This window comes from Hippocampus guttulatus, chromosome 1 (genome assembly GCF_054856545.1).
Source record: "Hippocampus guttulatus isolate MCC_2025c chromosome 1, RoL_Hgut_1.0, whole genome shotgun sequence".
Lineage (NCBI taxonomy): Eukaryota > Metazoa > Chordata > Actinopteri > Syngnathiformes > Syngnathidae > Hippocampus > Hippocampus guttulatus.
In genome coordinates this window covers 4,555,330-4,575,332 of record NC_141261.1, presented here as the reverse complement: position 1 = coordinate 4,575,332, position 20,003 = coordinate 4,555,330, and the positions used below count along the sequence as shown (strand labels likewise).

The 20,003-nt window shown below is 40.9% G+C and overlaps 2 protein-coding genes and 1 long non-coding RNA gene across 3 annotated transcripts; 2 read left to right on the top strand and 1 right to left on the bottom strand.

Annotated features, from left to right (window-relative positions):
• The first annotated feature begins 383 nt into the window (after positions 1-383).
• On the top strand, positions 384-1,361 carry LOC147210119 (uncharacterized). Its single transcript, XR_015100229.1, has 2 exons — positions 384-501; positions 651-1,361. It is a non-coding gene; the product is annotated as an uncharacterized LOC147210119 (long non-coding RNA).
• Positions 1,362-5,371: 4,010 nt separating this feature from the next.
• tmdd1 (transmembrane and death domain 1) lies at positions 5,372-10,740 on the top strand. Its single transcript, XM_086130056.1, has 5 exons — positions 5,372-5,540; positions 5,727-5,870; positions 6,446-6,565; positions 8,985-9,119; positions 10,425-10,740. The coding sequence occupies exons 1-5, from the start codon at positions 5,447-5,449 to the stop codon at positions 10,667-10,669; spliced, it is 738 nt and encodes a 245-aa protein (XP_085986182.1). The 5' UTR covers positions 5,372-5,446; the 3' UTR covers positions 10,670-10,740.
• Positions 10,741-14,462: 3,722 nt separating this feature from the next.
• slc48a1a (solute carrier family 48 member 1a) lies at positions 14,463-18,641 on the bottom strand. Its single transcript, XM_086105358.1, has 3 exons — positions 18,160-18,641; positions 16,590-16,757; positions 14,463-16,517 (listed from the first exon to the last, which is right to left on the bottom strand). The coding sequence occupies exons 1-3, from the start codon at positions 18,287-18,289 to the stop codon at positions 16,381-16,383; spliced, it is 435 nt and encodes a 144-aa protein (XP_085961484.1). The 5' UTR covers positions 18,290-18,641; the 3' UTR covers positions 14,463-16,380.
• Between the last annotated feature and the right edge of the window lie 1,362 nt (positions 18,642-20,003).

The following is a 20,003-nucleotide window of genomic DNA, read 5'->3' as shown; positions in this document are numbered from 1 at the left end:
AAGGTACTCTGAAGACACTGGGCGCAGTAAAGGCGGGACAAAGATCAGCAATTTTCCATGGGAGGACATGTAATACTGCACAGGGTTTTTATTATTGAACGAATATTACATGAATATCTACTTTACTTCATTTTGTCTTTCCTGCCAATCTTGCCGCAAAACCTCTGAAGAGGAAAAAGAGGTGTTACGAGAGCGCTGAAACAGGACAATTGTACAACGACAGCTATTATCTTTTATCTTGGATTATTTCATTCTGAATACTTTGTCACTCCGTCTGCACTCGCGTTGCTGGGTGTGGTTGTTTTTGGTCGGGGAAAATGGTGGGTGGCCCTTTGCGGGTGCTTGCATCCCATTGGTTGGCTCCAAATTCTAAAGCACCGTATACCTGAGTCAGGTAGAGAAAACACTGACAGTGCTTTGTCGCTTGCATCTGCAGTCAGTAAGAAAACCCGGTTTGAGTGTTTGTTTCAATTTGACACATTTGTAAAGGGAGCAGAAAAGGTAAGGTATTGCTTTTACAATTAAGAAGAATACGAAAACCTTTATTTGTCTCACAATGGAGAAATTCCCAATTTACAGCAGCAAAGTTAGGAACGTGCAAAAAGTTTAATCATCACTGTGTCTTTGATTTGTTTTTTGTTTTTTTTTAGGATAAAGCATTCATGTTTGTGTCAGTGGACCTGGAGAGTCCTGCACATATTTGCTTCAAAGTAAAATTCAGATGCACGTGAAGGCTTTAGGTGAGGGGCTGTGACTGGTGTCCGGTTGCAAATCATCACTGGGCTCTGACCTGGAGCCAGAGACCCTCGAACCACAGCAAAATGTGAGCCCGGTCTTGCGGGGGTCTCATATTTCAAACTCGAGAAGATGAGGCAAACATGTGAACTTTTTACTCAACTCACCATCATCACCGCCCATCGTTTGGTGAACCATCGTCAAGCCGTTCCTCGTAGACACCACGCCTCAACCTTTGGGCCTTTCTGAGAGAAGAGGGTATAAATTAGACAAGACAACAAAAACATTTTATTTTCGCATCCCTTTCAAGAGGAACATTCCATGTGTTCTATCCTTCATTCCACCGGAGTCTGTGACTGTACATAACCAGATTTCAGTGGCGTGAAGTGTACGAGACATGGAGGCTGCACACCGGACCACCGACTCAAGAAGGTGGCCTTCTCACTTTGGTTCGGAACATATTGAGAGTTGTTAGTGCACAAGTTGCATCAGCATTTCTGTTACATCAAATTTCTGACCTTGCTCCAGTCTCTCTTGTTCTATGTGCAAATGATTAAAAAAAGTAAAGCGGAATTGTGGCATTTTGCTGCAAAAAATAAGGAATAAAAGAAACTCCCTACATCTTAGATCTGCACTTAAAAGTTTCGATTTTCTTTTTGTGTGTCATGTGTGGATTTACGGCGCACATACCTTTACATACATACATACAGTATTATATATACATAAAATTAGGTTTTTCCATTTAGAATTAATACAATTATGTGCCAATAGTTGAGGAAAAAAATATGTAACACTTTTGTCTGACCATTTCACACACACTGAAGTCATATAATAAATTTAAGGCAAAGATACAGTAGGTCAATGTCCATACATTTCTTATGTGGTACCAAATTGTATTTTTTCTATTACTTTTAATACACCAGTAGACTTTGATAAATCAAACTTCTACTTCCTTATAATTTTGATTCTACAAATAATAGTTCCTATGTCATATTTGGTCACAACGATCCCCCCCCCCCCCCCACACACACACACACAGACACACACACTCGTTTTCCTTGTATTCAGGCCTCAAAATCTCAAATTTAAGGCTTGGTCTGGAGAATCAACCTTGCCCAATTAGGGCAAATGGAGCTTATTAGCAATTTAGCATATGCCCTTGCTGCAGCCCTACACGGTGATGTCGTGTCACTCAACCTAAGTTGAATAATGGATTCTGTGTGCCCACCGTTGTAGTCTCTGACACAATTTCAGCAGTGCTGCTGCGCCAATCTGCTATCAGCTCACTGTGTCATAAAAAAAGGCATATTTGTGGTTTTGCATTAAATTAAAGCCATGTGCTTTCTTTGTCTGAAAAGGGGAGGACGTAATTATTAATTTGACTACAGTGCAGCTTGGGCGCCTCACATGGAAGAGGCTCGTAACAAAATGGATTTATCACACATGCTCACCCTAAAAACTGAACAAATAGCGCTTTCTTTCTACAAGCAGACAAAAACATAGCTAAGTGCCCATATACAAAATGTAAATCCTATTAGCATTAGTAATGGTTGCATCCTGAAGCAAGCACGTCAAACAAAACCTTCACCAGTTCTTACAACACAGTTATTTTACATGTTTTGTTTTTTATCCTTGTCATTTGAATAATTCAAGTGCATAGATTGACTTGATTACTAAGAGTAAATTATTCATTAATCCATCCACCTATTTTCGATATACCGCTTATCCGGCTTAGGGTCACAGCCATGTGGAGCTTAACCCAGCTGACTTTCAGTGAAAACCTGACGATACCAATAACTAGTCACCGGTCAGTCACACAGTACAATATCTAATCTTGAGATTTGACTGTACTCTACACAGATTCAACCCAGCAACAAAATACACCAGTGATTGTGAAAGTCTGGCTCCCTCTAGAGGTACAAGAAAGAATTGTTGATATATATATACATACACACACACACTGTATGCATATTTTATATACAGTATATATTTACATACCAAATGCAGCATGAAATACTTCCACCTATCCATCCATTATCCGAACCGCTTATCCTCACAAGGGTCGCGAGCGTGCTCAACCATTCGCACTCACAATCACACCTTGGGACAATTTCGAGTGTTCCATTAACCTGCCATGCATGTTTTTGAGATGTGGGAGGAAATCGGAGTACCCGGAGAAAACCCACACAGACATGGGGAGAACACGCAAGCTCCACAAAGGAAGGCCGGAGCCGGAATTGAACCCTGCACTTCTGCACTGTGAGGTGGACATGTTAACCAGTCGACCACCATGTTGCCGATGTATGAAAGAAAACATCTTATGAACCAACAGCAAGAAATTGAAGGTAGATACAAACTAACTTTTGATAGCAATTAATTCTGTGTGGCCTTGTTCAGCATTTCAAACCACAAGACACTGTCGCATTTGTAACAAGCTGTGATGGAAAAAAGTGAACAACGAAGGCAAGGCAAGGCAGCTCTATTTATAAAACACATTTCATACATAGGGCAACTCAAACACAACAGCTAATGACATTCACAAACAAATCAGAGAAAACAAAAGTAGCTTACCAAAATTACTCAAAGAACATACGTTGACAACATTTATACGCCTTAATAGAGACTTTAAATGGACACTTCACTGGGCTGAACATTGGCACTTTATAATTAGGTCTACATGTAGAATTTTATCAGCACTAAAATTCATCCCTCTTGAAATACAGTACTTGTAGTGATTTGAAGGGGAAGTCAACCAAAAATGTTCTTCCCATGAATATGTCCTATTGAGCTCCAGTAGTCTAAGCACAGCATTCTGATGAATACTGTGTTTGTGGAATATGAGTTAAGCAGTCAAATACACCCATTTTTGTCCATCTCAGAAGGTGACATTTTGCCACCCGCTGTCCACTGAAAATGACATCACAGTTGCCCAGGGCTCAGGTTCAGAAAACGAGTGAGCAGTGATATACTTTTAACGAATAAAACATATGCCTTGGGCTTATTACACTACAGTACTGTATTTTCATGTTGGCCATGCGCTATGGGGAAAATAGTGTTGATTTAAATAGTGTTCCAGTAAGGAATGCAGTATTTCTCAGCCTTCGTTGACCCAAGGCACATATTTTATTTTCGAAAAACCCCAGTGGCAGAGCACCAAACAAAAAGTGGAACAACTAGGTCAATTTCTGGCATCTCATGGAATTGAATCGACCTGACTGCCACTGTATAAATAAGTCACTGGCGTGGATAGATGAACAATGTACAATATTGTCGTAGTCGTTTTAGGATTCTAGACAATTAAAAAAAAAGAAATAACAATTTAGTCAAACAGTAATGATATCAGTGATCACATGTGAATATGCGGTAAGAATCACATACATTTCCTGAAAAAAAAAGTTGTATACATTCTATGAGATGACCTTATTGAGGATTGCCTTTGACACTCTTCAAACCACGCATCATCACGTCAATATTAACCCCCCTCGAAAAAGTTTGAAGCACACGACGCAGCGGGCGAACCAAGATCAGATTTTTTTTTATCCACTTAATCACACCAAACTAATGACGACAAGGTGGCGATGCAACGTCAATGTACTACTTACCAGAATTAACTTTGGAAACGATGTTAGGAGACTGTGAAACGTCACAAACACGTCAAACTCTTCGCCATTACGTAGCTTAGCTGCAGGGACTTGGCGACATTTTGCTGTAGGAATGTTTGGTTTGATTGGTCGGTCTTTACAATCTCAGACTTCAGAAATGTCGACATGCTTCATGAAGCCGAAGAGTTCGGTTAAAACGTGCAATCAATTTGCCAGAATATAAAGGTAAAAGGTGCGCAGAAGAAGAAAGAAGTCCAAAAAAGTCGAATCCAGAGCTCATAGATGAACGCTGATTGACAGGTTTTTATCCATACAGTTTCTATTCGTAATCGAATATCAGCGCGATGTAAGGCAGGCAAACTTTGTGCCCATGGTCCACATTTTTTTGTAAAATATGAATAATTGTTTATTTTAAGAACAAAATTACATTGTAAATCCATTATTTCATTAGAGGATTTTGTATGAATTAAATTAAGAGTTCATCAAAAAATTTACAAAATAATTGATTGAAAAGCTAAATTAATGCGAGAATAAAAATAAAATTTAAATCATAAAAGATCAAAATATAAATCATGCTCATTTACTTAGAATTGTTTATAATTCACAAATTACTCCACAAACATTGAATAAAACAGGTGACACTAACCTACTTATCAAAACTGCGAGCATTGTATTTATAGAATTTAAAGAACCCCATTACATTTTTGGTACAGATCCAAATAAGGTGCAGATATGGACATGAATTTTGCTATTTTTATATAACAATGAACAATTGTTGAAATTTAATAACCGCCGTGAACCATGTACAAGGAGATGTACAATTGTGTGCTCATGTGGTCAAATGTGTAGCTACGGTAGAGGGTTTTGGTGCCATTGTAGTAGATGTAGTTGATGATAAACAGATTTTTATTTGCCTTTTGAGTCAGCATGAGATTCTGTATTGTTTTATTGTGATAACTGTTTAAATGTTTTCGGTTTTGTTTTATTATTTTATGTGCAGCATGTTGTATGGTTGTTTCTTAAGTGCTCTACAAATAAAGTTGAACTGACATGTGTCAATGACACTTTGTAAATCATAACCTTAACATCTGATTGTTCTTTCAGATGCCATGCAAGTCTGGAAATTTGGTCTGTTCTTATTCCTTTTTGCCCATAGTTTGGCTCTTGAAGAGGAAGAGGAAGAGGAAGAGGAGGAGGAAACAGGTGTGCGTGTATATGAGAACATGACCCACTCCGATTCAAATAAGCGTTTAAACTTGGGGAAAAAATGTGCTGCGTGCTAACTTGCTAATTCCTCTGTTGAGTAAATTTTACTAAAGTCGCACTTTTGAGATGGTGCTGAAGTGGATCAATGACCGTCTATAATCTGTGCACGGTGTGGCTGTTTAGTGGCTGAAGATATCGGTGTCCATCAGTTGGAGCGTCTGGTGGAACTGCTGGCGCCTTCTGAGTGCGAGGACCTCCTGGTTGCACTCTCTAATTCAGAAGAAATCACGCAACGTATTGTCAAGAGAGACACCTCTTCACCTGAAGGTCAGCACTCAACTGCTTTGCCCTCAGAGGGGATTGAGCTTTTTCCGTTGCTCGTCCCTCCCTTGGAATGACTTCCCGCTAAACGTCAGGCAAGCGTCCCTCTGTGTGGAGCATTATAATTCATTTTTATTGTATTTTTATTCTTTGGCATTTTACTCAGCATGAGACCCGGCATTGTTTTATTGTGTTTGCTGAAGTGATTTTATGTGAATAATTTAGTCTTTTAACTGTTTCTATTTGTACGGTACTTTTTGTCCAACACTTTTTATGCAGCTCTGGTTTTTAAAGTGCTGTGTATGTCCTATGTGACATATATGATTGGAATACTGCAGGTGTTGCAAAATGAACCAAAAAAAGTCACAAAAAAGCAAAACGCTGAGATGAGGCCTGGTGAGATTTGCTGTGGTCTTGTGTGACATCTTACATGACAGTGGTTTGAATTCCTCTTTCGAGGCATACCTGTCTGAAAAATTCTCTGTACAACTTTAGCGACATTTGACATTAGAGTTTCTCCTGTATCAAAATTAATCCATTGAAACTTGTAAATAAGACCCACATATTTTATGTTCCACTAGAAAGTGAGGCTAAGTGTCGTAGCGACCTGAAAGAGAGGCTTCAAAAAAGCGATCCAGACATGCCCTATGATCGACTTATTCGGGCCTTGCACCACATCGGCAGAGCAGACATCGCCAACGGTAAGAGTTTCGATGATCCAATTTCAATGAATTTGTCTAAAAATTCTTTGATTTCAAATATATCTTTGATCATTAATCTATGCCACTGACATATAGTGACAGAATGAACAATCAAATGCTCTGAAAAGAACACCCGGAAAATCAATTGCTAATTACATAAAAATAAAAATATACTAGAATTATAGCAAGAAGAAACAATGACAACTTACTGCCTGTTCCTGCTGTGTGCGTGGCGGCTTTTTTGGGGCAGTGTGGTGCCGTGCATGCTTAAAATGAGTTAAGAAGAATAGAAGAAGAAAGTTGTAATTGACCTCTATTAACTGTCTGCTTTAATGGCCCATCATATGACATTAAAAGGAGGATTTAATGTCATATGATGGGCCATGGGCGGCCCAGTGGTCCACTGGTTAGCATGTTGACCTCACAGTGAAGAAGTACCGGGTTCGATTCCAGCTCCGGCTTTCCTGTGCGGAGTTTGCATGTTCTCCCCGTGCTTGCGTGGGTTTTCTCCGGGTACTCTGGTTTCCTCCCACATTCCAAAAACATGCGTGGCAGGCTGACTGAACACTCAAAATTGTCCTTCGGTGTGAGTGCGGATGGTTGTTCGTCTCTGTGTGCCCTGCGATTGGCTGGCAACTGGTTCAGGGTGTACCCCGCCTACTACCCGATGACGGCTGGGGTAGGCTCTTGCACGCCCTGCGACCCTTGTGAGGATAAAGCTGTTCAGAAAATGGATGGATGGACGATTGGGCCATGGTTGTCAACGAATCATCTTCAAACTAAAAGGAAGATTCTATCAACTGATGCTTTTCAAACAAAATATTGTTCGATACTTAAGTATGCTTGGTTTTGAATGACAGCTTACCTCCCTTAAAATGGATTTTATAATAACAGTTTACAGTGAAGCAGATGATTAGCCGCTCAAGGATAGGATCTGAGCTGTAACATTGTTGCCTTCCGAGCCGTGCAGTCCTTTATTCACGAGTACTTTGCCACTGTAACGTTTCATAGTGTCATTTGGGATTGCTTTTATGGGGAGCCTACTGATGTAATAAGCTTCAAATAAAAAGGTTTGACTTTGTTTGTACAACGAACTGTTGATAACAAACCTCACAAGGGGAAATCACAGCATGTCCCTCGACAACCACAAATTGGAACAAAGCCCGATGTGGCTGCTTGGCGGTTGTATTTTTACAAGCGCTTCTTTAATCCAGTCAAGAATGCCTCCTTGAAGACTTTAAACGCCGGCATATAATTGCTTTATTATGTCATGATGGGTTTTAATTGGAGCTTCAGAAGTGGCTTTTTTTTTTTTTTTTGCACGCTGCCAGTTTCTGGCATGTGTTGTCGTCCAGTGTGGCCAAGACGAAGGTGTAAATGATCTGACGGAGGACTCATTGGAGTTGACACGAGCCACCAAGGAAACCATCTGCTCCTTTCATCAGCAAAAGGCAGGCGATGACAAGGCGAGGCACGAGGGAGATGGTGGCATCTTTAATGAAAAATGTGGGGCGGATGCAGAATGCACCAAAATACAAAACACCATCAATTTCTGGTCCAAAACGATCTTTTCATATCGACATTAATGCGCACCATCCAAAAGACAACAATTACAACACATGGGGCTCTATTTTCATACACAGCAGATCTTTATTGTGCCAGCGCAAGGCTCACTGATCATAGACCAAACACCAATCGCTGCCAAACTGGGTGTGCTGGCGTCGACGAGGCGATGGAGTTGGAGGGTACCCGGTAAAGTGACAATTTGGTGCCAGAATGTTGATCTGAACTTAAGTGTGCTCAGACTGTGTCGAAGTACCAGCAAGGGATGGACTGCTGGGTTTAAGTTCAATCGAGTCCCAAGTAGATAATGAGCTCTGCTGAGATATGTGGTGGATATCAGATGTGTTTAATTCATAAATATATGTAAAGTGGGCATCAAACTGAATGAATTATTATCAATATTGTCATCAAAGTTATTATTTATTAAATCACTCCACTGGCTGGCGCAGCTATGGGGGCCTGGGGAACATGAACAGTACCCACTTCAAATTTTTTGGACCTGCACGTGGCAGCTTCGCCCATGTCAAAAAAACCTTTCTGCACTCCACCATGTTGACACTGTTAGACGCGTGCGCCAGATTACAACGAAATGAGAGTAGCCGCTTGGATTGCAAATGATTGAAGTGGGCTGTGGTCACTCCAACAGTGGCGCAGACCTACCTCGCTCAGATCCGCTGACCTGCAACAATGTTTCAAATGACCAACACCGGGTCTAATTCGCCTGCGGCCTGGAGTTACGCCACGCACCATGCATGGTTTATGCCATACGTGAAATAGAGCCCTTAATGTTGCATTAAGTACCTCTTTAGACGCATTTTTTGGCATTTCAATCATCATGCTTTTTTTTTTTCCTCAGAGCTGGGCAAGAACATCAACCAGGATAAAATTTTAAACCTAAAACGTTATGCTGAAGGCTATCATGAGTTTTTCAAGTCCATGAACTTCGAAGAGGCAGAACCAGAAACAGGCAAAACAAAAAGACAGAAAAGAGGTGAGTGATTTGGCATTAAAAGAAGTTGGAGCAATGCCTCACCGGCACATCACATTGTTGTGTGTTGCTTACATTAATCTGCATAAATGCAGTGCAACCTACAAGGATGAACCAAGTTCATTTTGGCATGCGGGGTGACCTCTTGATTTGTTAAAATGAAGCCAATTTAACCATATCGTGTGTGTGTGGGGGAGGGGGGTCATTTCCATTTCCAGCTCTTATTCGTGCCAGCTCACTGCCTTTCTCAGCTGTGTTGTGCATAGTGATTACGACTGGAGTATGCCAGAGTATAAATATTACAGTATTATTATTATTATCAAATGATGTTACCAAGAAACAGAACAACTTTGTTTGAAGAAGCACATCGCCGGTATGGAGGCTGTTTTTTAAACACTCTGAGTATACCATCTTCCACTTGTCGGCTGAGGAACAAAAAAGTTGCATTAATTAGTTGCACTGTGAACTTAAATTGATTGCTGGAGAACAATCCATCCGAGCATGCCCATATGGGTGTAAAGAAGGGCTTCTGTGTAATCCTCCCTTCATAAATGACAAACAGCGATATGTTTCACTGGACTCCAAAATGTATTCTTCTTTAGGCTAGGTTCACACTGCAGTGAGATGCCCAATTCGGATTGTGTGTGTGTGTGTGTTATTTTTACAAATTCTTGACCAATCTAAAATGGTTTCGTGTCTTTGACGGAGTCAAACAGACATAAGTTGTTTTTGGGGGGGGGTCTTCTGAAAAGTGATTCTTTTTGTGGCACAATGATTCTGCCCGACAATATGCAACTTCTAATGTGAATGGAATGCATCTGAAGTAACACGCATGCACATAATCAAGTTGTCATGTAGTAAAGTATTTATGGAAACGAATGTGGTCCTGTGTGGAGGGCTCTTCTAATTTCTCTATTTGCAACTTCCTCGGTCTTCTGTTAAATTGAAGCACCCCCCAACAAAAATGCCATTGAAGAGTAAGTGGGGGAGGAGGTAGAAATGTTTTGGGGAAAAAAAAGTCGATTTTATACTATTCACTTTGCATGAATAAATCAGATGTGTGTCACATATGGGGAAAAAACTGAACATAGCCTGTGTTTCAGTCCTGGATTAGATTTGGTGTGAGCAGTTGCAACACACTTTACTCTATTTCCAAGGAATTAAGAAACAAGGTAATCATCACCTGTCTAATGTGGCAATTCCCCTGGGAAACAATTTGAACGCGTTTGTCTAAAAGGTGCTGCTCCACACATCTCACGCCTTTGTGCCTAACTATTCATTATGTGCATGTTTGTGGGTATATGTTAGCATCCGATTTGACTTGGCGCGACCTCGATCTGATTGTGGAGCGACCCCCAGTCCCTCCGTACTCCACGGGCCCTTTGGACGTGGCACTCCCTCTTCTGTATGGGATCCTGTTGGGCTTCGGGGGAACCTTGCTGGCCGCCATCTCCACACTCTACATTGTCTTGCGTATCTCACGCCGGAGCCAGAAGAGTTGTCGTCCCAGGGTTCGCTCCCTCCCCAGTTACGAGGTAATAACTGAAAATTAGACTGGGCTATTCTTGACTTGAGAGTGACTGGAAAAAAATTGGTGATGTACTATAATACTCAACAGAGCAAATAAAGCACTTCCAACAGGAATCATGTTTTTTTTTGCACCGTGTATTGCAAGGCTGCTGAACGTTTTGGCTCACCCATGGGTTGGTGACTTGGGGCTGACAGATGCACTGGAACTAGGCCCTGGCGCCAAAGGTTGTTCCGGCTTCGTGTCTGTCTGGCATGGAAGAGAACTAATTATGCAGCCTGCTTTGCGCCAAGCCTGTCGATAGTGACATGGTCCTTTGAACTGTTAGAGCAAAGATTTTGAATGTGATTGGTTACTTTTGAAGACAGAAACATCACCAGTTCTAAGAAGGTGTGCACACTTGTGAAACCACATTATTTCATTTTTCTATGCACGCTCAATAAATTACAGAAAACAACCTACTGACCATGGGCAGCATCTGTCAGGATGACATCGAACACGTGTATCATCCACGAATGAGCCCCAATGTTTTTAACCCTTTCATGCACCAATAACGATAACCTGTAACCTAATAACATGACAAGCCGTCCACTGTAGTAAACTCTGTCCCTGCAAGGGTTCATGTGTACCGTAGATGAGCATCTTAAAGTACAGCATGACTATCAATGACATCAATTTCATGAGTGGGAAGGGAACTGTTGTACATTACATTTACAAAATGTCGCAAGTTATGTCTACCAAGAATAATATTAGGACATTAGTCTATTTTGGTCGATGACTGATTGGTGTGTTGTGTGGACTAGTTCCCAACCCATCTGCGCGCCATTTGGTACCTAACACAAGACTGAACAAAAAATATTTCATTGATCATCCTAATCACATGACACAGTATATGAAAATGTGAGCCCACAAGCTTAGAAAAAATCCCCCTTTATTAAATTAAATTAAATTATTATTAAATTAGGGCGGCCCGGTAGTCCAGTGGTTAGCACGTCGACTTCACAGTGCAGAGGTACCGGGTTCGATTCCAGCTCCGGCCTCCCTGTGTGGAGTTTGCATGTTCTCCCCGGGCCTGCGTGGGTTTTCTCCGGGTACTCCGGTTTCCTCCCACATTCCAAAAACATGCATGGCAGGCTGATTGAACGCTCTAAATTGTCCCTAGGTGTGAATGTGAGTGTGGATGGTTGTTCGTCTCTGTGTGCCCTGCGATTGGCTGGCAACCGATTCAGGGTGTCCCCTGCCTACTGCCCGAAGACAGCTGGGATAGGCTCCAGCACCCCCCGCGACCCTAGTGAGGATCAAGCGGTTCGGAAAATGGATGGATGGATGGATATTATTAAATTATAATAAAATAAAATAAAATATAATTAAATTAAATTAATGAAATCACTCTTGTCATGCCAAAATGATAAAGAAAAATAACTTTAAACATCCAACGAAATCAAAGCTGCATTTTAAAGTAAACTGACACATTTGTCCTAAAAATATGGGGTTATCACTACAGATGATTCTCAAGCAACAAGCCCGCTCTGCGACAGCTCGCAAATGAAGAAATGAATCCTTCACAACTCCCCTAACACATGGAGTTGTGATCTGGGGGGGGGGGGGGGGCAGAAATATCCAGAGAGTGCCAAAGAAGCGCAGAATTCCTTTCTTCCATTTCCAACAGTCTTATCTTTGTCAAGTGGAAATTTCTCCCAATGACAGCGCCCAAAACAAAATTACTTTGTACGTCAAGGATTGGACATAAGCAGCACACTTGTGCCACTGGATCCCATTACCCCAAGATTGGACTAGCTCATCGAAGGGGAAACAAGTACCAGGCACAACAGCTCTAAGTGGAATGGTGAGTTGTATTTTTCATAATCCCATGATATTTTTACGTGCTATGGGTTCAACGATGGGGAATGATGAGCTCTGCGCTCCAAAGACTCGCAGGTGCCACGCTAGGCCTGGATGATGAGTTTGTTCTTCAATCTAACCGAGGGCCCAGCAGGAAGCTCCTCTTGGATGATCATGACAATGAAAATATCGGACTTTGGAAACACAGAAACTGTGAGCATTTTCACACACAAGTGGCTGCCAGGCCTTCCTTTCAGGTGCGTCATTAAGGAGGCCGAGCTCCACAAGAGGCAGACTTATTGTCATGTAAAGATGAAGCAGTCGCTGATGTCATGCATGATCAAAGATCGAACCTGACACTGAATTGACATTTACACTGGCAGATGGCACATGCATGCCTATCTGTCAATTTCCATGTCAAACCCTCTCCAGAGTTGTGTAGATTTTCATGGATCTTGATAAAAATAGAGAAAGGCTGTAAATCCTGGAAATGCAGAAATCGGGTGCTGTGTGACATAGCCTCAAGGGTGTTCCTGGAACAGGAGGTTTTAATTTCACACTCCCCTTTCATTTGCATCTTCATGTGTAAGGCCACTGAGGTGCAACAGTCCCAGCTCAGCAACCACCCTCCCTTTGCTCAATATATATGGATCACAGGAAAATAGATCACAACACTTTTACAACCCCTTTTGCTTTCAAATAGCTTCAGTTGCTGCTTTAAAGTTTTGTCTTTCATGATTTCCTTGAGGGTTAAACTCAGATTTCAGTTTCTTCAAGAACCCACGATTTTACAATTAACCCACAGTGTCATCCTGTGGTTATGTTGGGTTACTACAGTGAAACAAAAAAAATGGAGCTCAGTAAGTACATGTGGAGTGATGTTGAAGACGACATAGTGAATACTGTAATCCACTTGTTAAAGGTCAGATCCGAACATTTAGCCTTAAAAATGATGCAGAACTTCCCATATTTCTCTACCATTAATTACAAACAAGACATTTTTCAATATCAATATTTCTTAATATGATGTGAATGATGTGTCTACAAATGAGTGCTCAGAGAAAGAGTTGCGAGTGATTAAATTAAATACACGCTCGCAAGTCCAGCAAAGTAATGAACGACTCGGGCGACCCAAATTCAAACTGATGGTGACACAAGCCCTGTAATCACTTGTGCCAATTTTCTGCTGAGAAGAAGCGGTGTTCAGCAGTAGATGTTGCCAGAATACTTTAAAATCATTTGTTAATAGCCTCATACATCCACCGGAAGTCCAGCAACCTGTAAACCTGCTGCTAGATTACAGCGGCAAAAGCATTACAAGACTTAACTGGAAAGGCACTGAGTAAAGCGCAGACTTCCACCAAGGTAACAGTTAACCATACTGTATTTTGAAAATATGAGCAAATGATAGCACAACCACTACGTGCTCTTGACAATAACGAAGTACTGTACACGTCAACAAACTGCCACAATATGAAGGTGCACGCAAACAAAATAAAGCCCACTCATAGCCGGTTAACAAGCGACACGACGACGACTGTGATTAAAATACGTGATTAAATAACATCGTTTACTGGGTTTTTAAAATTGCTATATATAAGTATGTGTTTAAAAAAAATTAACATTGTCAATGGTGGTCAATTGTATAATTGGTAAAAGTAACAATTTTCACACTGACCCGAGTAAGACACATTCTCCGTTAAACCACTAAAGAAAACGACCTTGTAGGCCATGCATGTCCAGCTCTGGGCCTGGAGGGCGACTGTCCTGCCCGTTTTCCATCTATCCCGGCTGCAACACACCTGATTCAGATGAGCAGCTCCTCAGCCAGCTCTGAAAGGGCATTAGAACGATCCTGATGATTTGAATCAGGTGCGTTGCTCCTTGGAGAGCTGGAAAACAGGCAGGACAGCGGCCCTTGAGGACCGACTTTGGACACCCCTGTTGTAGGCCGACTTGAATAAAACGCATTCAACTTTGTTGAGTAGCTGAATCACTTTATTATTAGGGTGAGACAACATACATGAAATTCAGTAATGCACACTTCGGAGATTCCTGCACACATTCGCAAAAACACTTCCAAGATATTTTAAAATGATACATCTTCCACCTCTTATTTTCAACATGGCCACGCACATGAATAGCAGGCAAAACAACAAATATGATGGAATGTGTTTGCCAACAACAGCGTCGATATTAAAGTGCATTGAGCGTTCATCTACAGGAGAAATGTGGGGGCGGTTCTCCCCCTGGTGGACCTGAAAAGCAACTTGCACAGTGCTGCTCTGGTCACGCAAAAGCATACGTAGAATCTTGGAGAATGTAAACAATAGTCCAAAGCATTATACATTAAAGTGTCTGAAAGATGACCGGGGTCACATTTGAATAGAATAAGAAAGGAGCACAGAGGTTAATAAGATTATAATTCATGTTTCTATAATCACCCAACACAATAATTTATCTTAATGCTTAAAAACAGATGTGTTCTTGCAAAGACTATGTACTACATATCTAACTCGGGATCTGTTACCTCTACACTGCCTTCTTTTGTGACATTGGTCAAAATGTGCATGGCTCTGCGACGACATACAGTAGAGTACTGAACATGTGCGGCGCTACAACTGAGATGAAGCACAGCAAAGAAAACTGCTAGCCTGTGAGCAGAGTCCAAGATTGTGTTCATACAGATCAACAACATGTGTGTCTGCATGCCAGAAACAGTGCCGGTAGTTGACAATGTCACCTTGTAAAGCAAGGCTAAACACATGCTCGCCAATTGTTTGTGCTTGCAGGGCTCATCAAATACAACATTGTGCAAGCCTTTCATCAGTACCTAGCGTGGTTTAAAATGTGAACACAAAAGCATCATTCATAAATCATACGACATATATGTAAAACATTGCATGGTTCGGCTGTTGGCAATTACTTTCCTTATTTAATGATTGACACACTTCCTATATGGCATATTTAAACCATATTTTATGATCTATGCTTTAGCGCGAGTTATTGAATGTGTTTTGTGTTAAACCCCCCAGCCCCTGACCATTTTTCTTGGAAAATATTGATAGACACGTTATTTTTAAAGATTTTTGAGGATTAACAAAAAAAAAAACCATCCCCAAATGTATTTCAGCAGGTGTCAGTTATATCTAAAATGTATATTTGATTCCGAGCGTGTTTTTGTGACATTTATCATGATATAATTTTGCCAGTTGAAACCCCCCAAAATATAATTGCAGTCGCGTCACTTGAACCACATTAGCAGTTTCTAGTCCAAATACATTAGTAGTTTTTTAAAAACAAATCATCCTTGTGGTGCTCCATTGCCATTTTAGCTAACACACTGGCATTAACTGTTTTCAAATTCTCTTGTTTGGGAAGAAAAAAAACCCCCAGAGCTGTCAATGTTTTCTGAAAACAGCGCTGCACAGAGAAGATGATGTCACTGGAAGAAGCACGTTCTGAAAGTTCTGTCATAGTTGTTTTGAACTGCTGGTCTACAGTAGACATTTTAAGAGGACATATTGTGGAAAGTTGACTTATTAATTGCTTGTGTCCAAATAGTTGGGTCTCTGGTTGGCCTGCCTGTTTGAATTTTTGTTCCGTTTTTGGCCTCATTATAAACAGCCTGACTTTTTCCTGGAACGGAGCAAACAGGATTTGTTTAAAAACTAGCAAAGATGGTGATTAAAAAAACGTAACAGAAAGTAGCCTTGAAGTTGAGACATGCATTCAAGTACAAGAAAAGATTGTTAGCCACAACATAAATACAATGACACGACTGCACGTCTTGATGGTCAAAGTCAGTGGCTATTTGACCTACACAAATCCTTCGGTTGTGATAAAAAGTCTTTGAGCCCAAGCCGGAGAATCCTCAGAGTCTGTCACAGCCATCTAAAAATCACTGAGGATGCTGATGTCTGCAAACTCCTGCCGATATCGAAACGAGTACAAGACCAAGAGGGAGGACCACTTGAGGGTCATGAAGCTCCAAACGGACGACAGATACAGACTCCTCGGATCAGTCAGAGCTGCGGTACACAAACAAATATTATTGCTCGGCTTCTTTGCCGTAAACAAGTCGTGGCATGGGAGGCTCTTACATTGCTTCTGTGTAATGGCCAGCGTCAAGAAGGTGATGAGGGCTGTCATGGAGAGGACACCGAAGAGCAAGCCGACGCAGATGAAGAGCTTGAGGCCTTTGAGCCATGTGCGCCAGTAGTCCTGAAGGTACATGATGTGTGTGACCAAAGCCCAAAGTGCCAACACGCCTGTCAAACACACAACAGCGCATATTAAAACTCAATGGAATTGGGTTTGTATTGTTATTTCACCACAACAGTGAACCCCCGCTATATATAGTTTTATTAATCATGGTCAAACCATTTAGCGGATTTATTTTAAAGCAACCATTTATGTTTTGTTTTTTTTTCGTTCACAAGTGTGTTCAACTTAACACTTGTGTACTCTTAGTGCAGTCGTTAATATTTGCTGTTCCCACACAACAGAATATCTGCCTGTGAGTACTGTATTGTTCTGTACTTTGTGTTGCTGCTCCGTGTGTGTTCAAGGTAGTACAATTCTGTAATATTTATGCGAATTTCACATCAGGCCACCTCAAGTGTTTCTCATAACACAAGGGGACTTTCGTTTGACTAAATATGGTTTGGTTGAATAACTTGATTGAATGATTTTGTTTTGTTTTACAGTTGTCTTCAACTGGGAGTGACCAAAAAAAAAAAAGCTGGAAGCCATCAGCTTTGGGGAGTTAGGCAATTTATATCCAACCCAGTCTTCCTCGATTCTTACCAATTATATGTCTTTCCTGTAAAATAGAATGTCTTATTTCCTTTTAAGGTCTAGTTTCACATGACAAACGGTATTATACTTGTAATTTTTCGTAATTTTTAGTTCCTCATTGAGGCCTTTGACCAAAAACTTTCACACACAAAAAAGGACAACTTCCCCCAAAGACAAACCAACTTTGGTGTAAACGCCACTGAAACCTTGCCAAGTTTGCAACCGTTGTGCAATGATGATGGGATAAGAAGCCATAATAGAGATATTGCCGGACATTTCGCATCACCATGTGAGGAAAACCAGAGTAGTTTATTTTGGGATTTTTGCCCTGCTTTTTATAAAACAGGATGACATGGAGGGCAATTTGTACAGGCACGGCAATTACTACAGCAGAGGCTTCTACAAGAGGAAATAGTGTATATATTGAGGCCACAAACAACGGAATGCATCAGTAGTATTATGAAACGTTGAATAAATTCCACATCAACTCTTAAAGGAAACACTCACGTTTTACAAAATAATTTGTAACGGTGCCTGCACCTAAATAGCATGCAATTTAAGGGAGATTAGTAAACACAACAGACACCTATGAACTGTTTTAAATGTGAAGAATATTCATATTGTATCTCCTGTTATGGTAAATCGTAATTGTGCAATACAACCACGGTGCAAAAGTCATGCTGTGAGGAATGCAACAAGGCCAGAAGGCCTGATTGCGAGCAAACTATTAACCATTGTACAACACTACTTCCGCGAAGACACATTTTAAGGAAGTTACAGTTTTGTTAACACATGTCTTGGTTTGTTGTTTGAAATAGGTAAAGAAAACAAGGTGATAGGGTTAGTCTGTCAAGTACAATCGCGTTTACGTACCTGAGAGGCCTCCCATAGCCGCCGTCCATGGCTGATGATAAACGATATTCCACACCAAAAACGCCGAAAGTCCAACCAAGGCACCAAAACTAGCGTAGCCTATGCTGATATATATCCTTCTGTATGCCATATCGAAGTCGAACGACCGCCTCGGACGCGTGTGTGAACAGGGAACGCACTGTTTACTTCTAAAAAACACGCTGCTAAACCAGCTCCATCCTTCGCCAGTTTACCTTATCGCAACATTACGTAAGTCGATAGCCTCGATGCTAACGACGGGTATCGGTAAATAAGATGAACACGGCCTTGTGAGAACAACCGCAGAGGGTCAAAGCTTTGTTGCGGTCAACGAAGAGAGCGATCGAATTATACACCAAAAGAGCGCCTTGGAATTTCGTGTAAAAACATCGAATATGAAAAGAAGATATAATATCAACAACACCGCAGCGAGATAGACAGCTGACGGATTCGCTCTTGCCGCCACAAAGACGACACACTAACAGCAAGAGAGAAATCCTCCCCGCAGTGTTGCAACATGAAAAGGCAAAATCAACATTAACTGTTTGCCGTCTGTCTTCACATCACTACTCTGAACTTTTTAGCCGTCTGTCCTCACATCACTCCTCTGAACTCAGGTCAACTGTATTTATAGAGCACTTTAAAACAATGACCGCTGTATAGAAAGTGATAGAGCAAATATCACATAAACAACAATAAACAATAAAAAAAACAAATTAATAACGTGGACTTATGCTACTGCGTTGCAATAAGATCGAGCCAGGAGGAAAGAGTATCAGGTACGCGGATATCTGTTCTTCGGTATTTATTTTTGACAAGTGGTTTGTTTAGCGGCAAAAATGAGTCATCCATAAGTTGAATTTCAAGGTCAAATTAATGGTCACAACTTCATGATCAAAATCTGCTTGGTTAAACCCACTGGCAGATTTGGTACGGAATGACCGCAGAATCTCTGTCTCATCTGAAAAAGCATGGAACAAATAAAAATTTTAAAAGTATTTGTGACTGAAATTTGTGAGGTTAGCAAAGCCAGTGGAGCCAAATTCCTTGATATCAAGTCATGTTAATATTAGCGAGCTAGGTCTAGGTTTAAAAAAAATGTGTCCCATCACTATAAATCAGTGGTCACCAATAGTGTGCCCGTGGGCACCAGGTCGCCCCACAAGACCACATGAGTAACTCATGGGCCAGTGATTTCAAAAATAGCTCAGTCTGTCATTGTTAGTGGCGAGTGAAAATGGAACATTGTGGTTTCCTTGGAACGTTGTGGAAGTGAAAATGTAAATACTTGAGAACTTTCCAGAAATAAATCAGCATCATCAGTAAATCATAATGATTTTTATCTATTTCTATCTTGTTAAATTGGATGGATGGATTTATTCGTTTCTATGCCGGTGCATCAAAATGTTTTCCTATGAACTGGCCCATGACCCAAAAACGGCGGGGACCACTGTACTGTATTGAAAGAATATCACTCGGAAGTCATCCAGGAATCAACTTCCAACTTTTATTACGTTCACTTCGACGACACAAAATCTTTACTTGTTCAACCCTTGATAAATACCAATAATTGGGTCAAATTTCTGAATTTTCCCTGAACTTTCTCTTCCTTCTGACCAAATTTGGCAGAGGCCCAGATATTGGATGTGTCTAATGAAATATTCTGACATCTTATCTTGTGGGTTTTTTTCCTCAGCTGATCTGCACAGGACATAGTTGAGGAACAATAGTACCTCTGAAACATAATCAAGACTATACAATTATGATGTGAAATGGAACGAAAGCCAATTAAGAGGTGAAAAAGTGCTGATTTGAATCAGTTATTC